The 17,725-nt window shown below is 32.9% G+C and overlaps 1 protein-coding gene across 2 annotated transcripts in view; it reads left to right on the forward strand.

Moving 5' to 3' along the window:
• Window positions 1-17,725, forward strand: part of LOC145259283 (glutamate receptor ionotropic, kainate 3-like) — a 510,406-nt gene that overhangs the window by 465,139 nt on the left and 27,542 nt on the right. For both annotated transcript variants that reach the window (XM_080117150.1, XM_080117149.1), the window contains one exon: window positions 5,863-6,686. In XM_080117150.1, coding sequence (XP_079973276.1) covers window positions 5,863-6,686 — 824 coding nt within the window. The remainder of the gene's footprint in view (window positions 1-5,862; window positions 6,687-17,725) is intronic.

Here is a 17,725-nt window from a genome sequence, read left to right on the forward strand (position 1 = left end):
ACCGCACTGATGAGCTGTGAGCGTATTCCTGTATGTTTGTTTGTTTGTTCACTGCTGATTAATATATGCAAACACCCATTACTTTATCATATTATTCATTCCTATATATATATACTATGATTATTGCAAAATATAAGATTAAATATGTGACGTCATTTACATATTACATTAAGGAAAATCGACTTGATTAAATAGCGGTGTATTAGTTATTGGTTATAGTGAGAGAATTATTTTAAGTGTTCTATTTAAGTTTATTATTTAAATTTGATTTGTATTGATAACATATTAAATTTGATTTATTTTTACCGACATCGGTTTTTTTATGAATCAGTTTAAGTGATTTCCTTTAGGCACGAAGGTTGTTCTTTTTGTTTTTGTTTTCATTTTCGGCGAATATTAAAACTAAAAACTTTCAAGCTTTATTTTTGGAATTAGTTTAAATAAAATAATCTCCGTGATTTTCGTAATTAACGTTGTGGTCCAGTGAACATTTATTTTAAAATAAACAAACAATTCAATTCAACTACAATTCTTTATTTAAAACAAAAACAAAAAAAATGTAATTTGCGCTTTTTAACAGTTCGTTTTCTTCCCATTTTGTTTTCTTTTAATAACGCAATAAGTCATAACTCATCATTTTTATATCATAAATATTCGGTTAACACAAATTCTACTTTGGTATTTTTGAAACTGGATTATTTACAGATTTTTTCCGTTGCAACAGACTGTAAAGACAAATCTTTCTAGACTGAGGTAGCATAAAACAAATTCGCTTAAACTAGAATATAGTCATAAAAAGGTGCCCAATATTCGGAGAATAGCTTCTCTTCGTATCCCTTCTGCCGAAATATCTGGTGGAGAGTTTCTCGCGTACTTCTTTTTTCGGAAGGGGGTAAATTTTTTGTGTTTTTATTCGTTCTTTTATTTTTGTTAGGGTAACGAATGAAAAACTGCTCAATATTCTTAGTATAGCAGATGTGGCGAAACTGAACTTCATGTCGAACCTGACAACGCTGAGTATCCATACTAGTATATATATATATATATATATATATATATATATAAATATATATATATATATATATATATATATATATATATATACTGTTTCATGCCAATTTTATCTTGCATGTATTATCGCTTGAATTCTAAAATATATCAGACATACACAGTGTTCTATTCATAAGAGATTCAATATTTCGCTTTTTAAATGAAATTAATAACTTTTTGTTTGCAATTGAAATTAATAACATTTTTTGTTTTCAATCTGTATTTTTTAACGCATACTCATCGACAAAGTTTCAATACAGTAGTAAAGAAATAGGTCAACGTTGATTTAATGGGTTAAAATATAGGTTTCGTAGACCTTTTAGTTATGTACAGAAACCTCTACGCAGGTATGTACGTAGACACCCAAGACAAAAATAAATCAGTCACGTTTACATGGATGTCTGCTTTCTACGTCGGCAACCATCACTTGGAGCAGATCAATGCAGCAGTAGAAGCTTTCAATGTCGTTATTGTACATTTGTAATACAGCGCGGACGCTCATATGGCAATGCCCAGCCGTGTGGAAAATGACGTCATGGCAGAGAAAAAAGAACAGACTTTAAAAAAGAACGCGTGCGCAGACAAAAAAAAAACAAAACAAAAAAAACAACACATTCAAGAACACGTTCGGAATGACGTTCGAGAGGACAGGGTGAGAGAGAAGGAGCGCAATCGCAGCTTATTAGTGGAATTACCCTGAAATAAATGTCGTTGTTACAGAAAATAATCAAGTTATTACTTGTACTCTGCTCCTTGCTACATAGTCTGCTACAACGTGTTGGGTCTCGGGTGGCTACATGTTAACGTATGTGTAACGTTACACACTAATTATTGCTTCTCTGTATTAGATAGCAACATATCAGTATAAAATACAGGACAAATCAGTAAATTAAATGCTGTGGTTACAGGATATGCAGAAACTGGCATAAAATAAAGAAGCAAAAAAAAACACACAAGAATGCATTATTGAAATCAATAACTTTGGTCGAATTAACAAACGTCTTCAGAAAACAATTAAGACGTTTGTTGATCCGAACAAAAGCGGTAAAGCTCACGTTTTCATTATTTACTTCTATATTTTATTGTTTTCCTTTTGTCTTTTTTTAACGCATAGCAGCACATCGATTATATTTAATTAATGTAGTATCCTACAGACCACAAGAAACATTAGGATTATTAGTTTCAGAGAAGACATATAGGTTAATCTTAAGATGGACCTCAACTCGCGGCAAATCTCAGAATTCCACTTTCCATTGTTTAATATTCACGTCCACAGAAAAAAAAAACAAGCATTACTATCTCAGCTAGGTCATTCAGAAACCCATGGAAGTAGTCTTAATTAGTATAGATAATTATCTGTATACACGATGTTTCGCTTTTGTGGACAGATATTACTGGTTTCTTATCAAAAATAATTTCCGACATAGTCATAGCGGTATAAGTTTTTAATTCACTTTCACCCCAAACAAGGCATATCGCAACTTTGACATAATGGGTTACTAATTAGGACCATGTCTACGAAATATTATTTTTGGTTTACGTTACATTTGAACTTCTGCATATCAGTACAGAAGGAAATCAGGTAGCAGGAAAGGAACGCCAAAATGTAGATGTTCGAGAGAAATATCTGTTATAGTAGAAAGTTTTCTGGCATGTAAGGCTCTCAAAAGTGAAGGCTTGTGATTTAGTTGTTAAGCGGGTTTGTCGGGGATATGTACGTCGACGAAGCGAAAGAGCAGTAAGTTTTTCAGAGCTCATTCCATTAAATTACTTATAAAAGAGGTACAGGGATGCAACATTGAGACGATGGGACAGGGGTTGGAGCTTAGTTAACAAAGCGGGCATATTAGATTTGAGACTCATTTTTAGACCCTATCCAAGAGGGAGAGACTAATAGATGCACCAGCCCAGATGTGGCAACAATACTCCATGCATGGGCGAAGGGTGGTCTTATAGGGGTACAGGATACTCTCAGGTGTGAGTAGTTTTATAACACGGCGAACAGGATAGTGGAAGTTTGAAAAAATGTTAAAAAATGTACTGATATGGAAAACGGATTGCTATTTGGGCCTTTGAATATCCAAAAAAACTGACTTTATTTCCAGGTTTCTGAAGGCGTATACCTAATAACTGTCCCTTTAAGTATGTTTGGAAGGTACATTCATACCTTTTTAATGACGTTACTGAAATGATTGCAAAGCCCAAGCAGAAAGATAACGCATCAAACCTAATTTATGCATAATAATGTTAAGCATTGCACGATTTTACGCCCGGTAATCAGCATTAAACTTGCTTGATAAACATCAAATAAAATGAGAAAAAACAATCACGAAAATAATCTATAACAAAACAGAAAACCTTGCCAGTCGTCTTCCATTCACATCACAAGAGGGCGTGCCGATTAGAGGGGGGGATAAATCCGCGTGCCTATTGTACAAATCCTTTCTTCGTGATTAAACATATCTTGACAGCAAAAAGTCACCTTGCAACAGTTTACTCAAAGGTCTAAATATATAAAGCACCTTTGGATTGCTTTTTCATTAGGGAAATAGTGTCAAAGTTTAATGCTGAGTTAAACCCCACTTGCATTTCTTAATCCCATGATTATCAAGCGATTCTCGGATATTTCTGCCTGGTTCATCCAGAATTCAGTTAGTTTTTCCCTTTAATTTTAGCTTCAGTAAAACGTATCTTGCTTGAATGACAATAACCCTCTCAAGAGGTCGCGTAAGATAGTTAAGAGATTTTGAAAGCGCTGATCGGTGTATAAAGTCACGTGTTAAAGGAGAGAAATAATTTGAAATAGTTAGAACTGAAGACAGTAGGGTTTAATTGCCAGTTGAATGATTAGAAGATGATTGAGAATAAAGGATGGAAAATATATTTTGTGGTTCTCATGATGTTCGCACTGAGCAGAGAGTTACGAATATATCTTTATTTAAACGTTAAGCATAGCTTAAGGATTTTCATACTTAAGGTACCATGCTCCCAGGAATTATTTAGTATATAAATCTCACCTGTCTTTTTAAATGTATGTATGTTTGTGTGCATTATGTATGTATGTATGTATGTCTGCCTAAAACTTTCGACAAATGCGACAGATTTTCACGAGATCAGTATCGTTTTGAAGCTATAAACATTAATTCCTTCACTTTCAACTAGGCACATTTCTAAAAGGAGGGGTTGTTTTTTTCCGGCGATATTTTCAAAAGTCATCCGCTCTTTTCGATTGACTAGCTTTTATTTAAACCTTTGCCATTTCCGGTTTGGCGATCGACGCAAGGTAAAGACGTCACGCTTTTTTTCACGTTCTTTTCCTCCTTCACGGTATGGGTTCGAGACTGCCTGCCTACTACCACATTTTTTGCTCAACAAACACCTCCAAACACCCGGGCAACGTCGGGAACCCAGGCTAGTCTTCTTATATTTGGTTAGATAAGAGTGATGTAGTAGACAACATATCATGTACATAAGTCATTGTGCTCGATTTCCCGATCTCAGTACTATAAACGTGACAAAAATATCATGGGTCCACTACGGTGGAATTTGAACTCGCATCATCTGGATCGAAATATAATTTTTGAATTGCAAAGAAAACGTGGAAAAATAAAAGAATAACACCGAAGATGAAACGAATTGTTCTTATAGTCGAAACAAGCGGAACCGGTGGAAATTCTACAGGAGACTCTTTCATCTGTAATATATTGATGTTGGCATTCTGTGGATGTTCAGCGTAAATGGAGACGCCCTCATATTATTGTAGCTCTTTTGTTAAAACTGCAAAAGTATTTGTCCAACCTAGCAGGGACGCCCGACGTAGCCTGTCGTAAAATACGCTTTAATATGTGCGTATATATTATTATAGTCAATACGATTCTTATATATTATAAATTTTGATTTCAGTTCACACACACACACACACACACACACACACATATATATATATATATATATATATATATATATATATATATGGGCGCCATTCTGCATAATACGCCTTCCAAAATTAAAAAGACTACCAAGATCGGAAAAAGGAATAACTCTGTCGTGTTCAATCAAACCTGTCTAAATAATGACCTGCTGCCAAAATATACATATATATATATATATATATATATATATATTTATATCTATATTATATATATATATATATATATATATATATATATATATATATATATATCCATATAACGGGTGCATTAGCTTGAATCGAAACCAAAACTTAAGAATATATATATATATATATATATATATATATATATATATATATATATATACACACACACATTTCTATCGTCTAATTTATCAGCCTTTTTGACTTCCGGTTTATCAATCTCGATGAAATTACATGTACCTCAATCTGGATAATTAGGCATGGTCAAGCGGCCACGCCACATATTCTCAACATAAGAGAGAGCTTTTTTTGCTATCTGTGAAGGAGCTACCTATTAATTGGAAGGGACCATATCTTGATTGTTACCGTCTTCCCATCTGCAGAAGGAAAACTGGAAGTCAGAATGAGCAGATCTATATTACTTTAACTTTATATTTATTGTTTTTAACTTCTTAGAGTTTAATTTTCAATATTCTTGAGATTTGATAAGACACACTTGAAAAAGGCTGGAAATTATATCGGCTGAAACGTTGTAGAAAAAACACTAACTATGAGAAAATAAGTCCAAATAAGCCGAATTATACTAATAATATGTTCATTCTTAGTTTGCACATTTTAATATTTAATACTGATGTAAATTTACACTTGTTTTATTGGTTTAGAGTCTAATGCTGTTATATTATTGTTGTTTTTTTCAGAAAGCTGATATGGCCCTGGCCCCATTCAGTGTGACCCCAGAAAGATCAAGCGTTGTGGATTTTACAAAATCCTTCATGACGAAGGGCACCACCGTGGTGGTAAAGAAACCCCAGCGGACAGTCTGGATGTTTCAGTTTTTATTTCCCCTTTCCAACTATGTGTGGATCGCCATTTTTGTCTCCTTCCTTGTGGTCAGTCTGGCTTTATTTGGCGTGAGTCGCGTGAACTCCGACAAGCATCGGAAATATTCGCACAACTTTTTGGAGAGTTTCTGGTACATCTGGGGAACTCTTTTGCGGGGGAGTCTGAAAAGTTCTCCGCTGGCCGTATCGAGTCGTATAATCAGCAGTTCCTGGTGGCTTTTCTCGCTGATCATCATTTCAGTGTACACGGCCAACTTGGCCGCTTTCTTGACGGTCACCAACATCTATCTGCCGATCGAGAACGCCGCCGACCTGGCGTTCCAGAACACGTACGACTACGGGACGGTGAACGGCAGTCAAATAGAGGATTTTTTCGAGCACACAAACATTAGTCACTACAGCAAGATGTGGCTACACATGAAACTTACCCCAGGCAGCATCGTCCAGCGCGTGGAGCACGGCCTGGATCGGGCCAGGAATAGTAAATATGCCTTTATTTGGGACTCTCCCACATTACGCTGGGAAATCGCCGACAAGTGCGATTTGATGGAGATAGGTAACCCGTTCGATTTGAAGGGTTACGGGTTTGCGGTGCGTAAGGATACCCCTTACACAGAAGCTCTTTCAAATGCCATCTTAAAACTTGGAGATACGGGAGAGAGACAGAAAATTGAAGGAAAGTAAGTAAAATAAGTATTTTTCTTTTATATTTGGTTGTTTAAAAAGTTTGTAAACACTTGCAAAAAATTTAAATTTTACGCGACAAGTAATAACAAACAAACAATAAAAAACACAAAAAATTCTCTCCTCAAAATAAAGACTATCATTCTTCAAGACGTTCTCGACACGTTCCATATACGCTCATCCAAAGAATTGCTGATCTATTGACTGCAAATTTAAACTTGTATGTTCGCTTGTGCTTCGGTAAGTTCATGCGTGTCTTGCGCGGCCTTTTGTGAACAAAATCAAGTTGCTTAAAGTGTCCGTGAATTGTCGATTTGCCAACTGAAGCTCATCATCCAATTCTCAAGTGCACGATGAAAGCGCAATGTCAAAACCGGTTTGTACGTTTCCATCATCCAACTTAAACGACCACCCAAAACAAGACTTATCTCCAAGACTTATGTCGCCAGAATTGAAACGCTTGAACCACTTTGAGATTAGCGAATATGCAATTGTTCTTTCACCTTCGGCAGCGCAAATCTCTTCTGCGGCTTTCCGTGTTGGAAGATCTCGCTTTCAGAAGTAATGAATCAAAACTCCCAGCTCAATTATATCAATTGCAACCTGCAATACAAAGTTGAAAAATCACTATAACCATATAATCGCAAAAGAAAAAAAAAACAATTAAAAATTACATAAATATTTAATTCTTAACAAATGTTTACGAATTTCGGGGACAACCTAATATATATGTTTTGTCGTTGCTACAACAAAGCCGCGTTTAGAAAATCATTTAAATTCAAAAGGATACACTAACCGCATCATCATCATCATCATCATCATCATCATCATCATCATCATCATCATCATCATCATCATCATCATCACTCTTATCCGTATTATAATACTCATCATCACCTTCATCTTCCTCGTTATCTCCTTACTCCCTATCATCCTCATTATCATTCTATCCCATTCCCCTCTTACCCTTCCCCCTCTCTACTTTTATCATCAGAATACTAATTCCATCCCTATTCTCATCCTCTTCGTCGTCAGTTTTCTACTCCTCATCATCCTTCTCCTCTTCATCATCATTATTATCACTCTCACCATTTGCCTCTTCCTATTCTATTTCCTTTGCCTCATCGTCATCCTCCTCCTTCTCATCCTCATCCTCTTCATCCTCAGCTTCCTTCTCATCATAGACCATCATCATCATCATCATAATAATAATCTTCATCCTTATCATTCTCTTCATTCTCCTAACGATTTTCCTCCTTATATCCTCCTCCTACTTCTCTTGTTCTTGTTCTTCTTTTTCATAATCATCATCATCATCTTTTTTATCAACACTGTAAATTTCTGCTCATTACTTGATATGTTTTCACTCGCTGATTTTCTGTAGCGATCCGACATTGTTTGGCCGTGGTTCTATGTTTTCCGAGAGTTAGCGAAATGTACAGTTTTTTAATTATTTCTGTTCAAAAGAGAGTTGAGACCGTTTTGGAACTCTTTAAATTCGAAAAAAATCCTTCAGCAGCTGCAAGCAATGTCTTTTATTTGATTTTATTCTGATTTTATCTACACAACTTTTTGACATACTCCTTAAAGACGCCTTTTGACATACGCTTTAAAGACGACTACGTCGTAGGCAGTAGTGAAACAGTCCCTTGTTATTGTGTCTTATAAATATAATAAAAGTCTATTAATGGAACTTATATTATAAATATACAGAGTAATAAATATGGCTATCTGCAATGACGTTAACATGTTAATATTCTACGGAAGAGGAACCAGAGGTTGGTGGCCAGTAAGCTGGCATTGCCCTATCATTTTATAAGCTTAAATATATTTTAATATATTATGAATAATATCGGACCTAATATTTATATATATATATATATATATATATATATATATATATATATATATATATTACTATATATATGTGTATATATATATATATATTGAGTAAAATGATTGATAATTTATAATTAAAATTAAAAATTAAAAAAGGGTTTCACAGGGAAGAAGAAACAAACTCAATAAATTGTACGATCGTTTCGGAAACGATGTTTTTATTGAGACAGACAATAAGTCTTGGACAATAATTTCATCATTTAAGTTTATAAAACAACGTCTCCTCATCAGCCAAAAGAATGGTGGGTGGGCGATTTAAAGACACCAAAAATAAAACTAGCATTTTTTAAGTAAAGCAGATATATCTTTTAATCGTTCGCCTTTAAAGCCCGTAAGAATCATCGTCAATGCATTCATTGGGGTGTTAAATGCATTGTATAAATCAATATATATATATATGTATAAAAATATAACTTGGAAAAAAAAGAAGATTATTTTCGGAGCATAATGGGCTTACCTGTCTGGATAGAGAAAGATTTACCAGATTAAGAGGAGCAATTTTTAAGAAAAGATAGAATGCTAATAAAGAGGTTATATTAGAAGGTTATTACATAAGCGTTTGAATAAGGAAGAGAGTCATTACAATAAATGAAGGGGAAATAAAGAGGGGGGACGGAGAAATCTTATTAAGTACTCCCGGTACCAATCACCGTTATCTACATAAAGCCCCCTTTTCCTTTCCCTTTGAAATTATTTGTTATGATCCATTTTCATTACTTCCTCCCCTAAACTTTCCAGTTTCCGACCTTAAATGTATCTAAAATCGGCGTTGCCTTCCTTGCCTTTACTATTGTATAATGCTGATATTTTCCTCTGCTGATGAGAAGCATTTAGCTTTGAAATGCCATGTCCTAAAGAGGTTTCCACCCTCAGTTCCATTTCCCTTATTGTAATCATCCTCATCCTTATTGATAATATAATATAATATAATATAATAGCTATAATATATTTTTCATTATTTTCTCCGTCTTTTTCTTATAAATCTCTCTCTCTCTCTCTCTCTCTCCCTCTCTGTATATATATATATATATATATATATATATATATATATATATATATATATATATATATATATATATTGTATTTTGTGTACAGAAAGTAGTTAGATGAGACAAGTCGTTGGTACCTTCGGTTTCAAGCCCGATAATTAGGACTGTTTAAGATATCAATATCAAGCTCTCTTGATGATGAGTATTGGCTGAAGAGAGCTTGATATAGATATCTTAAACGGCCCTAATTATCGGGATTGAAACCGACGGTATCAATGACTTGTCTCATCGAACAACATTGTGTACACAAAATACAAAGTATAAATACGCTCTTATTTTTCAGATTTTAATTTTAATTGAGCACTCTGCTGGATTTCTTTTTCCACAAAAAAACTAATCTCTCTCCCTCTCTCTGTATATATATATATATATATATATATATATATATATATATATATATATATATATATATATATATATATATGATTTTATCTGTTACAAAAGATTACTTACCTTCATTTCAAAGATAAAACTCTGTAAGACAGTCCCCGCCATGAACTTTTTTTCTTTCTCACTTGTTTTATCTTTCTCCAGCTTCATGTTTCGCTGCGTCTAATCGAATATTGCTAACTGCTTTCTATAGGAAAATATATGTTCCAAAGAGTCCTGGTTCTCTTTTTAAGAATCGGTCGCCGTTAACGACATCCTTTTAAGATGGAAAGAAAAAGATGCAGAAAATACTGAAAAAAAAATGTCCAATGATAAGCTCGAACTGAGAGATTTTTTTTTCCAAAAGAAGTACTATTTTTTTTAAATAGAAAATATAAAACATTTTTAAATAGAAAATATAAAACATTTTTTAAATAGAAAATATAAACAAACATTTTTAAATAGAAAATATAAAACAATTTTTAAATAGAAAATATAAATCAATTTTTTAAATAGAAAATATAAAACAGACAATTTTTAATAGAAAATATAAAACGTTTTTTTAAATAGATAATATAAAACAATTTTTTAAATAAAAATATGAAACAAAAATTTTTAAATAGAAAATATAAAATAAAAATTTTTAAATAGAAAATATAAAACACAACTTTTTAAATAGAAAATATAAAACAATTTTTTGAATAAAAATATGAAACAAAAATTTTTAAATAGAAAATATAACACAAAAATTTTTCAATAGAAAATATAAAATAAAAATTTTTAAATAGAAAATATAAAACAAAACTTTTTAAATAGAAAATATAAAACAATTTTTTGAATAAAAATATAAAACAAAAATTTTTAAATAGAAAATATAAAATAAAACTTTTTAAATAGAAAATATAAAACAAAATAAAAAAATGCAAATTTTATTAAAACGGATTGATAAAATGTTTGCCACTTTGAGGTCGGCGCAATGGGGCGGGGTTGATAAAGACAATTAGCATATAGGGTTTCCAATGAAGTGTATAGACACACACACGCACACACACACACACACACACACACACACACACACTTATATGCGTATCAGCAACCCCATCGGACATACACAGACACGTGTGCACATAGTGCTTACAGAATTAATTAATAGACCCGAGACGACCTCATGCATAGGTAATTAGGCTGTGTTTTCTTAAAGATAAATCATATTTATCACAATGAAGTAAATAATATAAAATTAAAATTTCCAATAATGAATATTAAAGAATCAATAATAATAATAATAATAATAATAATAATAATAATAATAATAATAATAATAATGATAATAATTATAATCAAAATAATAATAATGATAATAATAATAATAATAAAAATAATAATAAGTAAAATATAAATAAAAATAAGTTCGAGATAAGATTTATAGAAGTAACTTAAATGTTTCAGAAAATATAATACATTACAAAAGAGGAACTATAAATATAAATATTAATAAGTAAGTAAAGAAATAAGACGATAAGACAATAAAGCAAATAAGGAAAACATAATTAAAGAAAACAATAATATTAATAATATAAAAAACGATAAGGAAATTATAGGAGAATACATTAGAACATAGCAAAGCCATAGTAAAAGCTTAATAAAAATAAACATAAATATGCAATGAATTTTAAATTATAAATAACATTTAGGAAGTTATAAAAATATGCAGAATACTAAGTAAAAATAAATTAGAAAAAATAATTTAAAGAATAATGATTAATGATTAGAGTGATATAATAGGTAATAAGAATACAATACATTAATAATTATGGAAGTGATATGGACGTTAAAGGATATCAAATAAGTAACAAGTAACACAAAATACAATTGTAGATGTCGAAGTAAATAATATAGAATGTAGATTAATATATTTAAATTTAAAAATTGAAACATTTTTTTTTTTAAAAATTAAAATATCTAAAATCCCGAAAACAATTAAAAAAATTTCTTTTTTTAACAAAAATTTTCTATAAAATTTCTCAAAAAATTTATTCCAAGATTGAAAACAATTAAAAGATTAGAATATTTAAATTTAAAAATTTAAACATTTTTAAAAAATTAAAAAAAAAATCTAAAATCTCGAAAACAATAAAAAAATGTTTTCTTAAAAGTTTCTCAAAAAGTGGCTTCAGAAATTTAAAATATTACGAAATTAAAAGATTAAACAATTTTAAAAACACTTTAAAAATTAAAAGAAACGATCACTAGCAAGATAGAGTTTAAAGTAAAATAAAAAGTAATAAATCTAAGAGAGGAGTAAAGAGGAAACAGACAAATGGTCAACTAATAAGAGATATTAAATTAGAAGGTAGTAAGAGGATAAGCAAGGTATGCAACAATAATGTTATGGGGTTAAATGGTAATAAACGACGGAACACAGGATTTTTAGGAACGAACATGTATTCACATATATTACAGGCAAAATCAGGTTGAGCAATACCATTCCTCAACGGTAGGGCATTTGCACACGACCTCCTTGCCAGTGTGCCAATCTCTGACTACGGGGCACCGGTACTTGGTACCGAAAGTGAGGTCTCCAGAGGAAATGACGTCATGATAGTCCATTAATCCCATGGAGGGCCGTCTCCAACAAATACCCACGTTGTCATTTTTTTCTTTATTCTTTTTTCTTTTCATTTTTTCTTTTTCGCTATCCTTTCCTTTTAATCCCTTTCTACTCCTCCTTTTCATCCTATTACGTCTTGACATTCTCTTGCCCCTGATCAAACAATGGCACGTTACGACGGTTTATTTTAAATCCTATTCAACGCAGAGCTTAATTAAGCTAAGACAGATAGATTTGTGTTGAAGTTAGACGTTTTTAGCAGATAAATTCTGAATTTGCGATACTTATTTCTCTTTTATTAGAGGACAAATGATATATTAATTATATTAATTTTCACTTTTTCATTTGTATTTTTATTTTATTGTGTTTTATAAAATCTATAATAGAGTTGACATTTGTTATTTTGGGCTCAAATCAAGTTATTAATTTAGATCCATGTCCAAGGAACCTATGTCTAAAATTTCAATTGTTTATATCCAAAATTGGTGAAGGCCAAATCGTTGAACTGTCTGTAGATTAAAATTAACAGAGTTATTGCGTAGGCAAATGTACACAGAGACACACAGACACACACAGACACGTTCACTTATATATATATATATATACACACATATATATATATATATATATATATATATATATATATATATATATATAGTAATTCATAAAATATATATGGCGATTAAGCTACACTGAATATTCGGCGTTTCATCCATTCTAGGACTCCTCAGGTTTCTGCGAATAAGCCTGAGGAGTCATAGAGTAGATGAAACGCAGAATATTCAGTGTAGCTTAATCGCCATATATATTTTGTAAATTACTAACTAGCTCTACCTACGTATTGAGCACTTTTGAAGTAAATACTTAAAGTTTACGCATAAATCTATACTTTCGTATATTAATTTTATGTGAGTAAATTAAGTAGTTATATATATATATATATATATATATATATATATATATATATATTGGAGTGCCCGGGTTTGAATGAGAGCAGAATGTTTCAAAAGGTTTATAGAGGACAGAGAGATCGATAGAGAAAAATGGGTAAAGGAGTTATGGTAAAGAGATAAAGAATTAGATATTCATAAATGCACGTCGTACGCACAAAAGAAGTCAGAGGAACAGTGTCGGGGTAGATACGTATGCAACCGAGATGCAAGTCTAATTTCGGAGCCACAAGAACTTCTTGGCAATTGTTCCACGCACTTGACAACGAGCCGATACATCTGTTACCATCTTCTATTAATTTGTCGCATAATCCAAACTTGCAAATGTCTGCTCCGTCGTCCAAGTGCACGAGCACGAGGTGGTGTGTATATCCGTGTGTCCACTTTTATCGCTCGAGGTAAACGTCGAGCTAAAAGGATGCTTCCTGATTCGGCTCTTTCTGCCTTCAGCTTCTGTTAAATAACAGGAAACAATGGACGAAACGCCCATTGATGCCGAAAAGCACCTTATCTAATAAAAGAAGCGGTTTCTCAGCGTCTAGATTAACGCAGTCATATCTTGCATACCTCCAGCTAAATTTCAACTAAAGTAGAAGGTGTACCTACAAAACGCTGTATCAGAATTTACTTTTATTCCATAGAAAATTTCATAAGTTGTGATCTACATTTTAGACGTCACTCTTGAAAAACTCTATCTTTACTATCACGTAAAATGAACTTTGTATGTGTGTGTGTCTGTGTGTGTGTTCGTTCCTTATGGACTCGAAAACGGCTGGACCGAATTTTATGAAATCTCACATGAAGATACTTCAAGTTCCCGGTAATGTTCTTAAATAGGGTTTTTATCGGAATGTCTGCGATAAGTATCGATGATCGACATAATCACTAAAAAGGAGAAACAGTCAATTTTGACAAGAGTTACCACACTACACAACCTAACATCACAAGTGCATTTGAAAAGTTTTAGTATCACACAAGCCGAAAGGCTCAACATATCACGTAAAATGAACTTTGTATGTATGTGTCTGTCTGTTTTTTTTTATTATTCAATTTTCACCCGAAACAAGGCACAGTTCCACTTTGAAGCAGGGGGCTACTATCAGGGACTTAATTAGCGGGGTCATTATGAAGGGAGATGAGTAGAAAGATGTTTGTTAACATTACACTTGAACTTCTGCATATCAGTGCAGTTGGGGAAGCAGAATCCTGGAAGGGAGTTCCAAAGACCCGCAGTTCTGGGGAAGAAACTATTGGATTAAAAGGCTTTCTTGCACCTAGGGATCTCTACTGTAAAGGGATGAGACTTAGTATCTTATCGGGTTTGTCGGCTGTAGTTACGTGGGGAAGGTACAAGTGTTTGCAGTTCGTCAGAGCATTCACCATTAAAGTATTTGTAGAACAGGCAGAGGGATGCAACATCTCGTCGATGGGACAGAGGCTGAAGCCTAGATGACAGTTTAGGACCTATCAGATTGGCGACTCTCTTTTGAACCCTGTTCAGGAGCGAGAGACAAGCAGCAGATGCACCAGCCCAGATATGACAACAGTACTCCATACATGGGCGAATGGTGGCCTTATAGAGGTATAGGATACTCTCAGGCGTAAGTAGTTTACTAGCACGGTAGAGGGAGCCAACCATCCTTGCAGCAGCCTTGGCAATGCTCTCAATGTATCTATTCCAGTTCATATTCCCTGTAAACGTTAGGCCGAGGAGTTTAAGAGAAGTGTGTGAGTTCGTTCCTTATGGACTCGAAAACGACTGGACCGAATTTTATGAAATATCACATGAAGATACTTCATGTGCCCGGCAATGTTCTTAGATAGGGTTTGTATCGGAATGTCTGCGATAAGTATCGATGGGGGAACAGTCAATTTTGACAAGAGTTACCACACTACACAACCTAACATCACAAGTGCACTTGAAAAGTTTTAGTATCACACAAACCGAAAGGCTCGACATATCAAATCAACAGTAGGTTATTTGATATAATAGGGGCGTATTCGAAATGAATGTCTCTGTTTAAAGCAGAACTGCACCATGGTACTTAACTTTTTAACTTTTAAACTAAAATTCCATCCATTATAACCGCACAACCAGTAAGGCCATGCATATAAAATCGACAGTAGATGGTTTTGATATAACAAGCGTGTTCGTTATAGATATTTTAGCAGAGAGCACAATTGAACCATGATACTTGACTTTTGTATATTACACTTTAATTCAAACTACTATATATAAAATAATTTTATGTAATTAACAGTCGGTTCTCTACATTGCAATGCAAACTACAATGTAGACTAGAATATATTGTGAACTGTTAATGCGTGGGCCATGTAGGCTTCCTCCCGATGCACCGCGATGGGTCCCAAACTAAAGCAGGCAATCAATTGATTCGATTGAAAAAAAAAACGGGCGATTTGAGCGATTTAGATGACAATAAAAATATGGGATGTTGAAACATTTGTGGATCATCATTCAATCCCGAGCAACGTCCTGTCACTGCTAGTCAGAAATAAGTCTCTTTATATCAGTATTATTAAATTATAGCTGAATTTTATTAAGAACTTGATCCACTACGCTAAGAGCCATTGAGTTTTGAAAAAGCAAACCGGAAATAAGAGTACTATCTGAACAATCCTATTCATACAAATAACAAACGTTTATCTCAAAAAATGGAAAAATATAAAAGAATAGAAAAGTTAAAAAATAAGAAAAAAAATGTCGATGAACATCCTACGCTAAATCCCTCCAGGCCTAAAAAATACGATAATCTAATTTTAGGTAATTACGCGTGCAACTCTGAAAGGCCATTAAATAATAATAAAAAAAAATAAATAAAAATAATTAAAAAAATGTAAGCGAACATAAATTTCGCATATAAATTAAAATTTAAAAAAAAAAACACACACACACACATCTCCTAGTCACGGTAGAACTGGACAGCGTTTTAGAGAAGCTAAACATGTTTTCCTTGGAAGTTTAATTTTGAGCGATTTCAGGAGTTGAGCAACCCTCTATTTAATCCTAGCACTAACTTTAAGTCCAAGTGGCGTGCTCCCTTTAAAAAGTATTACTAACTGCCTTATTCATCTCGAAAATGGCTCGGGAATGCTAAATAATCATAGGTTTAATTTAACATAATTATGTTATCAAAGAGTAAATCTTTAATAAAGCAAAACTTGCTCACACTAAATTAACAAAAAAAAAGTTTTCAGGGTGTACGTTATCACTTAATAAAAGTAGAATCACATTTATTACGGAGGTTGAGAGTGTAATGGTTTTATGAAGATAGTCTACTACAAGAGAACGTACAATAAAACGTATAAATTATCAATGACGGTGGTTAAGAGGTGAAAGGTATGGACTAGAAAGCAACGTGCGTAAAGTTCGAATCAAGTCTGTTTCATAGAAAATGTTTCATCAAACTCACGCCTTACCTTTATAGGAGTAATGCTTTTTAGAAGGGAGTCACCAATTATCAAGGCCCAAAGGCAATTCGAGAATAAGATTAATGAATGTAGGAGGTAGTGTAGTATTCGTTAATAGTGTAAGTTGGGTAGAATTTGATTATTTAGGAGGATGGTCAAACAAAAAACTTGTTTACATTTGACTTGAAGGCTACGATATTGTAGGAGGCAGGTCAGCGGAACAGTGCTCAATATGTGAGTAGTTCTAAAAAAATAAAGTTCGTTCATGGGTTCTGATTTTAGATTTATGAACATATAGAGGTTGGGAGAAATTGTTGATAGTGGTTGTAGTTAGTCGAGTGTTCTTTTTAAGGAAAGTTCGGCAAGATTGGAGCTCAGACGAGTCTTTTTCATGAAAATAACGATAGAGCAGAGACAGGCTCGCAAGTGTCTTCTTTGGATAAGAGGTTGCAGGGAAGTGAAAAGGGTATGACCTAGGAGGTTGCATAGCCAGTTTTGAACATTATCAAAACAGGATAGGGATAGCAGAACATAAAATGATTTAAGTGAATTAACGAATAAATAAATAATTATTAGGTCGTGTTATTTATTTAAGTAATTAGTAAACTGCGTTTTTTTTTTATTTCGTAATATTTGAAATTAAAAAAAAAAACAAAACAAAAAAAACTAAATCAAAATATGAACCGACAGAATTCTATGCTTTTCTGCCATCTTGCTGGTAACTTATT

This window comes from Euprymna scolopes, chromosome 34, assembly GCF_053919585.1.
Source record: "Euprymna scolopes isolate OS-2025 chromosome 34, ASM5391958v1, whole genome shotgun sequence".
NCBI lineage: Eukaryota > Metazoa > Mollusca > Cephalopoda > Sepiida > Sepiolidae > Euprymna > Euprymna scolopes.